At 39.7% G+C, this 14844-nt stretch overlaps 1 protein-coding gene across 1 annotated transcript in view; it reads left to right on the top strand.

Moving 5' to 3' along the window:
• The window catches only part of PHAX (phosphorylated adaptor for RNA export), a 23852-nt gene extending 9723 nt beyond the window's left edge, over positions 1-14129 (top strand). Inside the window, exons 4-5 of the mRNA XM_032798549.2 lie at positions 7733-7816; positions 12024-14129. Of these exons, the coding sequence (XP_032654440.1) occupies positions 7733-7816; positions 12024-12293 (354 nt within the window). The 3' untranslated portion in view covers positions 12294-14129. The remainder of the gene's footprint in view (positions 1-7732; positions 7817-12023) is intronic.
• Positions 14130-14844: the final 715 nt, after the last annotated feature.

Here is a 14844-nt window from a genome sequence, read left to right on the forward strand (position 1 = left end):
TGTCCACACCTGATGACCAGCGCTGCATCACCAGCGCTGGATTCGCTACACCCGTAGCAGACCAGGAGTACAGCCAGCGCTGCAGACAGGGAGTTGCAGTGCTGGCTGAGCTTTGTAAGTGTGGACACTGAGTAAGTTGCAGCGCTGTAACCCCCTCACCAGCGCTGCAACTTGCAAGTGTAGCCAAGGCCATATTCTTCACAACTCGGAGATAGATCTAAGTTTCATTTTTAGAAGGTACACACTACACATTTTTTAAATGATTTATTTTGAAAACTTTTCAGATCAGTTTTACAGCTATATCAGAAAAGGAATGATTGTTTGCTTATTTCATTTACCAAAGGTAATTGAAGCAGATATTTAGGAAATCATTGGGAGGTGAACTATCATGAATATTTAGAGGATTTTCTTGCCATGCTGTGTTAGGAGGAGAACGTTACCAGACAGACATTTAAATTGTTTTATTTAACTAAAACAACGTTATGTACTCTGGATTTTTTTCTCAGCAGCAAACATATAATAGTTTAACAAAACAAGCATGAATTTTTGAATTTAAACATTCAAGTTTTTTAAAGTCAGATTTGTTTTTGTTAAAATTGTTTAAAATAGTTAAATGAAATATATATATATTTTTTAAAACCAAAAATTAAATCAGCTGCGTCAGCCAGGCCAACATGAAATATTGGCTTCTGCATCTAACTCAGTCATTTTCACCTTCAGTTTCCTGTTCGTTCATAATCTGGACAAGGAAAACAAGCTTTCCTGCTTTTTCGGGTCCTAAATGATTTCTCATTTTGGAATGAATTAATCCAAAGGAAGAAAAAATTCTTTCTACACTGGCAGAAGAAGCTATTGCTGTTAAAAGTGAGATTATCAGTTCAACAGTCTCGGAATCCAAGTGCTTAAGTGACTTACTCCAGTTTGCTTGTATGACTTTCTTTAAAGCATCATCAGCAAACACATATTTCTTGAATGGTTCACCCTTAGCGCTGAAGTTTGTTATAGTAGGCATTATGGAGAGATGATTGCTGGATGTCCATGTAATAGCCAACTCTTCTTCGGCAGTTAGGATTTGAGTCTGGTATGAGTGTTGAGAACATTTGCAAGAAAATGAGCTGGGCTAGTGCTTGGCCCATTCGGGTTTTTTTAATGCTTGTAATTTAACTCTGTCATTGCATATTTCTCTTTTTAAGATCTCACTCAGTTTCTTCCAAATTACAACAGCATCAGCAATAAAACAGCTATTTCCCTGCATTTTGTTCAAGGCTACAGAAATAGGCTTCAGGGTACCCAGTATATGTTCAGCATTTCTCTTAAGCCCAATATTGAGAGCTTTGGCTTTGACAGGGCTATCTCTTTTTTCACGATTTTGTTCACACAGTCATCAGATTAGGCCAGTTCTTGATATAGTGCTCAAAACAGTCCACTTCTGAGTTCCATCGCACGTCTTGTGGGAGAGTTAGCTTGGTTCCTCCCACTTTTTTCAGAGCAGCTGCTAGAAAATGGTTGTTACAGAAGTATTTTGCAGTTTAAACGACATTAGCCTTTATTTCTGGAACACTGAAGCCTTTGGCTAGGAAGTGCATCAGATTAGCACTGCAACTGTATGTTATTAGCTTGGAACTCTCTTCTAAATAATTTCTTCTCATCTTGGATACATTTGCCACGCTGTCTGTGACCAAGATGCGTACTAGGCATTTGATTTTTTTTTCACAGTTACAGCTTTTACTGATACTTCTTGTAAGTATTCTGCTGTGTGTGGATTTCCTGATGTATCAATTGTTTATGTAAGGAAGACATTCCCTTCTTTGTTGTCAAACAAGCACATACAACTGGGTCATCGTTGACATTGCTCTACCCATCAAGACTCGGGTTAACAATTTCACCATCTAGACCTTTTGCACACTGCTCAATTTCTCTTTCATACACTTTATTCAGCAATTTGCCTGCGACATCTGCTCTGTTGGGTGGACCGTATTCTGGTCTTAATGACTGAACCATGTTAATGAAGTGTGGGTTCTCAATCATACAGAAAGGAGAGTTTGTTGCATAACAAACTGGGCAATTTTTTCATCAATTACTACTTTTTGTAATCTGCTGGTTCTTATCACAAATTTATCTGTGGTTGTTTCTGGATGATGGAGATTTTTTTCTTTTTGCTACAGATGATATACTGTGGCTGTGTGACATACATGATGTGACTGAAACACTATTATTGGCAGATAACTTCGAAACTGTAGAAAATGATGGTGACCTTGAAGGTGGATAGTCTTCAGAATCCTGTATGTTGAGGATGGAGTCTCCTAAACAAAATAAGTCAATGCAGTTATTTAATAATTACCATATGCTCATTTAGTATTACTCGTACTCACTGACCTTCAGTACTACTTTAAAGGTGAAATTGTAAAAGGAAGATCTGCCTATTTCAACTATTTATTTTTTATGACAATTGCATCTAAAATGATAGTACCATAGAGTAAAAACTATATTTTTTGCTCAAACATGAGAATTCAAGAATAGTCCAGAAGGAAGATGAGCAGTCCTTAAGAAAGAAGTATGAAATAAAAAAGTTTACCAACCTGAAGATCCTGTATGTTCAGACATGTTCCTTTTATCATCTTCAATGCAGCTTCCTCCTGAGAAGGAATACTTCTCATGATGTTGTTTCATTCAGGCAACCAGGCCTTACATATCTTTGTTACGCTGTTTGCATTTTGTATGCATGCCTGTCTTGCTCACGGGTAGAGGAACTTCAATATTTCCAAACTGGGTCTCTTTTACGCCCTGCTGCCATTATAGATTTTCCCTTCTAGTGAGAGAATGGTATGGTAGATCTCAAATCAATGAAGGCTATACTCAGACCTCAAGACTTCTGGAATATGCTGCTCAAACAGTTTCACTTCTGTTTCTACTGCCTATCTCTCCCTTACCATGTTTATCTCCAGATTTCTCCTTGTCCAGGTCTATTCCACCCCCAACTATCTTCTATTCATTGAACTTTTTGCAACTTTGCACTTTTAGAGAGAGGTGAGGTATTGACCCTGTGTACACAAATTTGCAGAGGAACGATAGGGTTGAGATCTATTATTTCTCATCCCTATCTATTTATTTTAAAACATTTTTGCTGTTAACAAGCATGTTATCACAAATTCACAGTTTGAGAACCGCAAAACTAAGCCTCATGATGGTGTCTTCTGTCTAGACTGAGCACTGAGTCCCATTGAGTAAATAAAAAGATTGTTTAGGTTAATCTATACAGAAGCCACTGGAGCCTCATAAGATTGGATCCCTAATCCATGAACTTATTTGCAAAACTTTCCTTAAACATTACGTGAATATACTGTCTCACGCTATAGAAATAGAATTTATAATCCCTCTTCCATGATGAGATCTCTTTGAGCACTAATGTATCTTAAAACTATTTTTAGATAGGTTTTTTTCCTCAAAAAGCATTTTATCAAAAGAATGCAATCTAATTTTTTTTTTTTTTTGTTAAACATTGATTTTTATCCACCCTGGAGGTGAGAGAGTTCAGATCTCCCAGCTGTTGTTTCAGGCAGTCAGCAGACTCTGGAAAACACTACTGGCATGTTGTCTTCACAAACATGAGGGCTAGTAACTTTTTATTTTTATAATGAAAGCTTTAGATTACTCCTGGGGGAATTCTGTGCCAAAAAATTAACAATTCTGCACACAATATTGTAAAATTCTGCAAAAATCTGCATATTTTATTTGTCAAAATAACACAATATAATCATGCCAGTTTCCATTATTTTGGTAATTTATTTCAAAATACCATTCAGCAAGTATGTCTGTAACAATACAGACTAAAAAAATTGAGGAATGTGTTTCTGACAAATAGATTCCTTGTAGGCATATTAAAACAGAATCATTTAAACTACAATACAGAACGTGTTTTCCTGCACCCCTCAGTGCAAAGGCTTGGGAGAGTCAGGGCTAATGAAGGAGCTGAGGGAGAGGAAAGGAGTCTTGAGTGTGAGCCTGGAAGACTGTTGAACGTGAGTGAGAGTAGTATGGAACAGTTTCTTTTTCGGGGGAGGAGGAATTATTAGGGAGTTGGGGAGCCTCTCCCATGTTAGACCCTGGCTGACACCAAGCCTCTCGTATTCAGCCAGGTATATTTGCCCCCGTCCCCATGTGTCTCTGCACCTCGTGTGGCTCTGGAGCCCCCCTTCTCCCTATTCAGCCTCTGGCTCATTGACTACTAGCTCCTGAGCCTGCACCCCATTCTGTCCCTTCCCATTAGCCTTTCTGAACCCCAGTCTGTGACCCCCGCAGCAGTCCCATGTGCTCCACTCTGCCTCCTAACCTGGCTCCACAGTCAGGCTGCTGTGATGAAAGCAGCTGGCTGCTAGCTGTTATTGCTAGTCAGCCCGCTGTTCTGGCACTGCAGCATTTCTTGGGCAGAATGTGTTTTCTGAGGTGGAGCGGAAGGGAGGGGATTCTGCACTGGACATGAATTCTGTGCCTGTGCAGTGGTGCAGAATTCCCCCAGGAGTATTAGATTCTGCAGTATCTGAGTCTACTGCATAGGCCATATAAATACATTAAGCAGGTTGGGTGTTGGATAGTACTGTATAGGCTTTCTTATTGGCTGGGGGCTATCAAAGTTTGTAAAACAACTGAGCTTTGGGAAGAGCATAAAATATACATAAGTTACTTTAATCATATATTTTCAGCAATCATTCTTGATAATGAGACATAACCCATTTGTATCTAAAATTCCAGCTAATGAACTAGACTTCTCTTGGGAAGAGATGCTACCTTAAAGGAGTAATGGATTTGCCAGCTCAAATGAAAAGAAAGGATGTAACTCCTAACAATGCTTATCCCTCATACTCTTGAGACAATGAATTCTTTTGCATGTGCCACAGAAGTATTTTTGACAACACCAAAAGATCATCTCATAGTTGCTGTTAGTTTCTATGTTAGGGTTTTATGCGCAGAGTGGTAAGTGTGTATTGTCTCTGTAGTTATTTTTCTTAAAATGATTAAAGGTAAATGCGCTAAAATTGAATTTCAGTATTAGTATTGACATTTGGGTTGTTCCTGTTGATTGTTTTGAAAAAATTAGCCTCTTTAATGATGTAGCGTTTAGGTGTTTAACCAGTATAAAGGAAAGAGTTAAATTCTGTTATTGTTAGCAATATATTAAATGTCCATAATGTTCAGGTCTCTTAATGTTTGGCTCCATTCATGCTTTAATATGACACCATTGCCACATGCCGCTGTTGATGTTACATCAGACACTGAGCCAGGGCTGTCCTTGGGCATACACAGCATATGCAGCTGTGTAGGGCACCATGAAATTTGGGACACCAAATTGCCCCAAATTTCATGTGCCCTAGGCAACTGCGTGCTGCATACGCGGCAGCACCAGCCCCGGCAACCAGCCCTATCCCTCGGCCATCCCCCCCTGCAGTGGGCAGGGCCATCCCTAGGGGAGTGCGGGGCCTTGGACAACTCCCTCTGCCCTGCCTCTTACCCTTCCCCCCTGCTCTGCCCTGCCCCCATTCCACTTCTTCCCCCAGTGACCTCGCACTCACCATCAACTGTGGGAAGTGGAGCAACCTGGCCCCAGCCCACTCTACTCCTCCAGCCCCCAGCTGTGGCGTTCTCCTTCCTGCCACCAGTGAGTGCGGGGTCACTGGGGGAAGAGGTGGAATGGGGGCGGAGCAGGGGGGAAGGGTAAGAGGCAGGGTGGAGGGAGTTGTCCAGGGCCCCAGCCCACTCCACTTCCCTTTCCCGAGTCCCAGCCATGTCGCTTGGGTTGGGGAAAGGACTCTCACTGGTGGTGGGAAGCGGAGCGCCGCAGCTGGGATCTGGTGGAGCAGAGCGGGGCTGGGGCCGGGCTGCTCTGCTTCCCCCAAGCTCCCTTCTCCGAGCGACACAGCTGAGGCTGAAGCGAGGGAAGCGGAGTGGGCTGCTCGCAGCCCCCCTCTAATCCCCTGGGCCACTCTGGACCTGTGGGGCCCCCAAAAGTGGCCCCCCATAGCTCCTGCCTCCCAGACCCATGTGGGGAGGTGGCTGCGTAGGGCACCCAAATGGCTAGGGACGGCCCTGCACTGAACTCAACTGGAGCACAGAACTGCTGTGGAGGGAGGGAGGTTTCAGAAATATTTTTAATGTCTGTCATACCACTTGAGATAAAAATACTAACTTAGCTAAAATTAAGCATTTGAGTTGTTAAGTAAAAGGACACTACAGAACCTAATAAGTGAGATTTTAGATAGTAATGTGCTGAAGTAACTGCTCACATTCCCATTACAGAAAACGATTGAAAGGATCTGAACATCTAATTTCTTAGATTGTTATGGTCTTTGAAAAATATAAGTAGTTATGACAGAACTTAGAATCCTATGAGTTAAATTATCATATAAGAACTGCCTGCTGCACCCTTCTTTCCACCTCACAGACTTATATGAGTAGTTTGACGTTTAACAGTCACCCATGAAATATTACTACACTATGGACCATCTTTCATTCATTATCAAAAAGTCAACTCCCACCTCTAATAGGCCCATGATGCTATCCTCCATCACCCACTTGTTAAATTTTCAAACAGGGATCTTCATGCTTTCTCCCATGCTGCCCCTCACACTTGAAGAAGCTTCCTTTAAACATCTGCAAAACTAAGTCATTATCCACCTTAAAACTCTCCTTTCCTCTGAGGTCTGCAAAAAACTCAGCAATGGTTAAGTTGCTGGTGTACTGAGAACTGCTTATCATGCTTCCAAATATTGTTTCATTGTTTCCCTGTACTCCCCTGTCTGTATGCATCAGACTGGGAGTGGTTATGTCATTACAAAACCTAAACTTAATTTTCCCCTACTGTTACTCTCACCTTCTTTTCAACTGTTTGAAATGGGCCGCTCTCATTACCACTTCAAAAGTTATTTTTCCTCCCTGGGTATCCTGCTGTTAATTGAATTGTTTCATTAGACTGACCTCACACTTGGTAAGGCAACTCCCATCCTTTCATGCATTTATACCTGCTCCTGTATTTTCCACTCCATGCATCTGATGAAGTGGGTTCTAGCCCATGAAAGCTTATGCCCAAATAAATTTGTTAGTCTCTAAGGTGCCACAAGGACTCCTCGCTGTTTTTATCAGTTGCCTTGTGTCTTATATTTAGATCCCAAGCACTATGGGGAAGGAATTTTTTCTCTCCTTTGTTTGTACAGCATCAAGCACACTGGGGTCTGGTTCATGATTGCGACTAAGTGCTACGGTAATACAAATTAATAATAATCATAATACCTGCATAGGTGAATTGATAGCTGGTGTGAGCTGATACACCAATTCTTGCCTCTTGACTGGTGCTTAAAGCTTTTAAATGAATTTTTTTTAAAAAAAATTCATAACTCACTTATCCAATTGTACAGTGTACTATAGGTCCATTGGCCACTTTTGGTAGATGAAGCTCAAAAAAAACCAAAACCCTCTTCAGGGTTGGAACTGTTTTTGTAATACGCTTGTGCAGCACCTAGTGTCTTGGATGCTACCTCAGTACAGCAACTAGCATGTAGGGTCATAGTACTTAACTGGGGCTCTTAGACACTACCACAACAGTATTTTTATTGTTTATATTTTGTAAAGAAACGAGTTGCTCAAATAAAAATTAAGGGAAATTTTAGATTTCTTAAATGACAATTATTTTGAATCTGGTTTAGACTTGCCATTATGAATAATTTATTTTTCCCTTATGCAGAATGGTAGTAGAAGAAGAACGCCAGGAGGAGTTTATTTAAATCTGCTGAAGAATACACCCAGCATTACTGGAGAGCAAATCAAGGTAAACGTGTTCAATTGTAAATTATTATGACTAAAATAAATTAAAATCCTTCGAAGAACTAATAATTTTTAGAGTGCTTTTTTTAAAGGGAGGAGGGTTAAACTAATATGAAAATCTTCATTGTGATAATCTGTAACTGCGCACACAAAAAACCTGTTAAAAAGACATCATTAAGGATGCAAAGTCAAGGCCTCAAGACTTAGGGAATGCAAGCTCCTTGATTCATCTGCTTACAGTGTGTATGTGTAATGACTAGGGGTCTCTTTAAATTGCAGAGAAATCACACATTTTTTGCGGGTTGGTCATGGCATAAATAGCAAGTTTTGCAGATGTGTTCATACGGTATGTATACCAAACTACTGTGCTGTGTACTACTATTACATTTGTAAGTGGCCCAGAGGTTCTCCAAGTTTTTTTTTTTTTGCTGGGACCCCTTTTGAAAATATTACAGGATGTGACAATCTGTCCCCCTTCCAAAAAAGGGCCCCCCCCCCCCGTGCCCCATACCATACCACACTTGTGCACTGATGCTGTCAGCGACACTCAGAGCTGGGCACCTGGTCAGCAGCCACTGCTCTCCAGCCACCCAGCTCTGAAGGCGGTGCTGCTGCCACTGCCAGCAGCAGCACAGAAGGGTGGCAATGCCATGACCCCCACCTACAATAGCCTTGTGAACCCCCCTCAACCCACGCATGCACCCCTCATTTGGGTTAGGCCCCGAGTTTGAGAAATACTGGTCTCTCCCATGAAACCTGTATAGTATAAGATAAAAGTACACAAAAGACCAAATTTCATGGGGAGACCAGATTTCACCGTCCATGACATGTTTCTCATGGCCAAGAATTTGATGTGGGCCTACTTAAAACAGTCTTTAATTGTATAATCACATACTATTTTTTCCACAGAGCTCCTGCCTCACTTAGTGCACTAGAATGGACAGTACTCATTTAATGAACCACTGTTCAGTATTTAGTTTTCTCCTCATTGTTCAATATGTGGCCGCATGACACATTATTCAAATCCTACTTAAGACAGAATTGTTAATTTCCTTGTGGATTTTTTTTTATGGCCTCATCACTGTAGTATTGAGTGCTTTTCAAATATTAATATTTATTTTCAAACACCACCTCAGGTGAGGGGGGGGATATTAGTCCCGTTTAACAGATGAAGAGCTGAGGCAGAAAGACTAAACTCAACAGAAGCTACTAATTTTGGGTGTCCAATTTTGAGACACCTAGGACTTGATTTTTCGGAGTTCTTAGCATTGTATAGCACTTCATATGTTCAAAACACAGCTCCCGTTGACTTCAGTTGCGTATGTGAGTCCTCAGCATATCTGCAAATCAGACCCAGGGCCTCAAATAAGGAACCCAGAAAATGAGGAACACATAAATGACCACCTCTGAAAGCTTTGGTTTAAGTGATTACATAGGAACTCTGTGGTAGAGGCAGAGATAGAATCCAGTTCTCCAGAGCAGCAGTCAACTGCCTTAACCTTGAGACCATCCTCTGTCGTCCTGCAGTTCCCTGTCTCTTTCTCTACACCCCTTCTAACTTCCGCAACAAATGCAGCAGATATACTACAGACAACAGCTTCCTTTACTACACAACCCTGATTCATCCCCAGAGCATGCTCCATCCAATGCACTTAATGAGGCTGGGGGATTGTGATAAAAATAGTATATAATCATGTAATTAAAAACTATATTATGACGCATATGTAGAAGGGCCCCAGAAATAGTCATACAAGTGACCTTAGTAGCTATCTTTTGAGTGCATGACTTTGCAAACTTAATTATGTTCTTATGTAATTTTGTGTGCAATATCCTAGGTTTAAAAAAAAAAGCAAACTAAAAAGCCCTCATATTCATCATGCACTATGTTAATACCAACTCATCAGCAGCGTCAGAACTTTTAAATCCAAGGCACAGACCTTTGCCATATGAGCTAACAGAGTAAATGGTAACAGTAGTAGATTGTCATCCTTTCTGGACCAGCATAAGAAAAGGTATTTATATTTTTGCCATTAAGCTTCACAAATATTTATTGACAGCAGAACAATAGTGAGACTAGAATCTTGGGTTCTATTCCAGATTCTGTAGGGAAATGTTCTCTAGTGGTCACAAACTTTCAACTCCTCCTCCTCTGCCACAAAACCTGACCCCTTCTGCTCCTGTCTTCTCCAGCCTGTCTTTATGCCAGTCTTGGATCGTGTTCCCTCACTCCATCCCACAATCTCTCATGCCAGATCTAATGTCAGTCTTTAAGTGTAACTGGTCCCATTTTATACCCTTCTCCCCCTCCAGTCTTCTCATGCTCGTGCCAGCCTACCACTCTAGGCACTACAGCTGAGCACTAACCTCTGCTGGCTCCCACTCCCAATCTCGTTTTCTATAAAGTTTGATCAGCAGTGAAATAATTAATAATCTTGATGTTTTAAACTTTCATATATAGGCTTCTGTGTTAACACTCCATTTGAGATAACGGGAGCAGTTCATTTCTCCTTAAAGCTACTGTTTCACCCTTTCTGCAGATTCACACAGACAGTCTTGCAGTAGCTAACATTCGGTTCATATTTTCAAGGTTATTTTTCAACCCATACGAATTAGTGGCTTTAAAAAAAACATATATTCTGGCACACAATTATATGGCAATTTGAAAAAGATGTAAAAGCAGCAGAGAATCCTGTGGCACCTTATAGACTAACAGACGTTTTGGAGCGTGAGGTTTCGTGGGTGAATAACTGCGTCTGACGAAGTGGGTATTCGCCCACGAAAGCTTACGCTCCAAAACGTCTGTTAGTCTATAAGGTGCCACAGGATTCTCTGCTGCTTTTACAGATCCAGACTCACACGGCTACCCCTCTGATACTTGAAAAAGATGGGCAGCTGTCAAATATTTTTCAAAAAATTGAATCTATTTATTCTCTCTGTTTTTGTCTTTGTGATCGAAGTCTTAAGGAGGGGATCACTGAGGTCACTTAATCAGGGCAAACTACAAAGAACAGGGCAGATGATCCCCAAAACTGATGGTTATTCTAATACTTAGATTTACAAAGCCAGCAACAAAACACCTTACTGGTTACACAGAAGCCAGAAATACAGCTCCCTTAAAGCAACCCAGCCTTGGGCTCCCACCCAGACAGCCAAGTCAAATATGATGATGATTATTAAAAATTTTGTTCATCATATAAAAAGTTCTACTAATCCCAGAGGAATGGACATATTACCAACCAGGTCAATAAGTATTTCTGATCTTACCCAAAGACATGCTCACAACAATTCTTATTAACTAAACTAAAAATTTATTAAAAAAGAAGAGAGTATTGGTTAAAATGCATGCAGGTAAGAATAGAGTTCTCAGTTCAGTTTCATAGTAGAAATGCTGAAAGAATTCTTTGCAACTCTAAAGCTCACCATTAGTTCCATAGGTTATAGTCCAACATCAAAGGGATCCAGACTGGAGCTGGCGACCTTAGTCTTGCGACTCAGACTTCCCCTGACAAAACTTAAGCAGATCTGAGATAACAAGGTCAGGGCCTATGAGTTCTTTTTATAGTTCTTTGGTAGCCTCTTTACAGTAGGTATTTTTTGTATGAAGCATAGTAGCTTTGAAGTAAAACCTCCTATTTCCTATGTATATACAGGTAACTAGTTGCATTCATTAGCATAAGGTAATTATCCATTAAGTAAGCTTATAGAGAGTTTACTACAAACTTCAAAGAGAAATATAGACAATTATATTATTACACCCAAGTTCCATCTAAATTTAATATCTCCTTTTTGATCTCTTAATCAATAGAATATAATAACAGACAGGAACTGTTTGGTTACATTGTTAACCTCTAACAAGATATAAGTAACCATAGACTGCTACAGTCGCTCTCTTTAGATTTTCTAATAGTATGCGGTAAGTCTACGTTTCAAATATCTAGTCTATTTAACATAGATTTGTTAGCTATTTATAAGGAATAGCCCCAATTACCATTTCTGTACTTTGCTAATATGTCTTTAAAGGTTGAATTTGGGTCACTTAGCCTGCTAGTTGCTTAACCCTTTCTGGATTAATGACAGTCTTATTATTTTAAAGATTAGTAAAGGCAATATTAATGGCTAGGTACATGTAGGGCTTTCATTTGTTTTTTTCCCTTAATAATTATAAAGCAAACACTTGCATAATAAGCATATTAAATATTTTCCTCTTCAAGGAAATCTTCTATGTTGAAAACCAGAAGGAGTATGAAAACAAAAAAGCTGCGAAGAAGAGGAGAATACAGGTTCTAGGAAAGAAGATGAAACAAGCTATTAAAGGGCTCAACCTTCAAGAGTATGATGATGCATCTCGAGAAACTTTTGCTAGTGACACAAATGAGGCCCTGGCTTCGTTGGATGATTTACAGGAAGGACATGGTGAAACAAAGCTGGATCCGGAGGATGCCATTGAAATTGATAATGCTCATGATCTGGAGATCTTTTAGTCTGGACTGGATACATAGAAGAACTAAATCTCTGACATATTAAATCTGCCTTTTATATTCTCTGTGTACTTGTTTTTGTAAATTGCACAAGTAAATATGATTGGAAACACTTGTATTTTGGAGAGAACTTGATATAATTAGCTAAATGTAAGTGCTTGGTAGTGATGTTACCTGTCCTATTTTATCAGTCTGGTCATTGTGTCCTTCAGAAGATGTTAAAATGTTTTAGATAATTCTCTGTCTTACAAAATCTGTTGGTGATGAATTTTGCTTAGTTGGCAAATTTGGGAATAAACTCAGGGCTAGTGTTTAAACAAAAAAACACATTTCATCTGTCAAAGCTAAAAAGTCATACTCAAGCAGATGCTGCTCCTAAATCTAATGGGTGGGGGAAAAGCATTTTGCTAATATAAAATACATATTGGTATTAAAGATCTTATATTTTTAATATGGCAAAGTACTGAGAAATATTACTTTTTATAGGACTAAAAGTCCTGCAAAACCTCTGGTGGGTTGCTCAAAAGCAACTAAGTTACTGTAGTCTTCAGTTGCTTGGGTAAGAATCTATTTTCTCAAAGTAATCAATGGTGGATAGTACATTAGGCATAACTTCATAAAAAGTTCTGGTCCCTCCCATTTCTTATGACAATGAACTGAGCTAGCTACCTTTTTTGTATAAAATTTTGCAATATTTGGGACATAAGTCATTCAAACCATTGCTCTGAACTTCTATTGACCATGACTGATCTTTTTGCTGAATGGGTCAGATGCTAATTTGAGAGTCCCTTCAAAGATTTGTCTGCTCCATATTCTGTATGCATGCAGAAACAAAAGTGTTAGGTTGAGTTTTTTGCATGATTTCTACCTTTACAATATTCAGAGAATGTGTACAGAGATTTGAGCACAGGAGTGTGTCAGGAATTTGAGTTCTAATCCCATGTCACCTTGCCTTCTGTTTCATTTTTTTCCCCCATCTGTAAAATGGGCATAATACCTATCAAGCTCACAAAGGAGTTGTGAGGGTTTACTTAGTTAATCTTGGTAAAGCACATTGAAGATGGTACTTGATATAAGTGCTGAGCATTCTTTTTATTTGGGATATTGCAGAAGAACTTGCATGTGCTAGATTGTTCGTGCAACACAAACATCTGACATCTTAATGTTACTTAGAGTTGAGAGTTTTATGAATGGAACACACATTAGTTTTGAGTCTAAAATGTTTCCAAAACAAAAAGCCTGATCCTGTAACTTTTGCTGATCCAAAACTTCCATTAATTTCAAGACAATACAAGAGCAATAGGAAAACAATATACAGTAGCATCCATGTGCAATTCTATTTTAATACTGTGAAATTCAAAACATTCCAAAATATCTGAAGCTTACGAAAAAATCTATAGGAAGAGTATCCATACATTTGATCATTCTCCAACAATAGTGACTTGTGGACGAGTATTTTGTATCTACTGAAAAGGTGTGGCTGTTCTCAATTATTTAATTTTTAAAAGAATGAGAAATTTAGCATCCTCAGGGCTTCTGTCCTCTGTTGCCACACTTTTCTGTTGAGATTTATAGAGCCCATGTTATCAAAAAGTGAGTTTAGTGGCTGTATACCATACCCAAAAGTTATATGAACTTTTACCAACCATAATAGTGAAGTAGGAAAAAGATGAATTGAGTTGTTTAAAATCACTTAGAAACACATTAGCCTGACCTATAGCAAATAGCATAAAGACACTGCATTTGTGAGATCTATCTAGAGGAGTGGTGAAATTTCCCATATTTGGCTCAGTTTACAGCTGTAGAGTGCAAAAAATAAAGATTACTGCTTGAAAATTGTTTTTGTGCTTCTGGTGAGGTTTCTTAAGTTTTTCCAGGTATTAAGTGTGCACAAAGCAATATGACCACATGTAAAAACAGATCAGAGAGCAATTTTTTTACTACAGAAAAAAACACCGGGACTGGGTATTAATATGGGGATGAGCTGTCTTCCCTACTATGGCTTTAAGCTGATATTTATTACCTTACAAATTAAGCACTGCCTGAGCACAAATTGTTAAGAAAGAGATGCACAGACTCAAGCAATTTTTTTATGCTCAGAAGTGAGGACGCAAGCTCAGATGGGCTATTAATGGCCAAGCCTAGACATGCGAGGCTCAGAGCTGGCACATACCAAGTACTGTGCCCAGGCCACTTCAGAGAACCAGTATCTTTGGCTCTATAGCGATGACACTGAGCACAAGTTCCCGCATAGCAATGAACCAAAAATGGGGTTAATCATTTAACCCTTTCCATGCACATGCAGGGTAGGGTCGCTTCTGCCTGCCCAGTGTTCTGGGAAATGTACTAGTTAAGGGAATACTTAGGCATCCCATTAGGTACTGTCTGGGAATGAATTTCAGGGGGGGAGAGTCAACCTTTCCTCAGCGCTGGTGTATGAGCACATTCTCCCTTACTTGTGCTCAGCATAGGGTGACCAGGTGTCCTGATTTTACAGGGAGAGTCCTGATTTTTGGGTCTTTTTCTTATACAGGATCCTATTACACCCCATCCC

The sequence above is a fragment of the Chelonoidis abingdonii genome, chromosome 6 (genome assembly GCF_003597395.2).
Source record: "Chelonoidis abingdonii isolate Lonesome George chromosome 6, CheloAbing_2.0, whole genome shotgun sequence".
NCBI lineage: Eukaryota > Metazoa > Chordata > Testudines > Testudinidae > Chelonoidis > Chelonoidis abingdonii.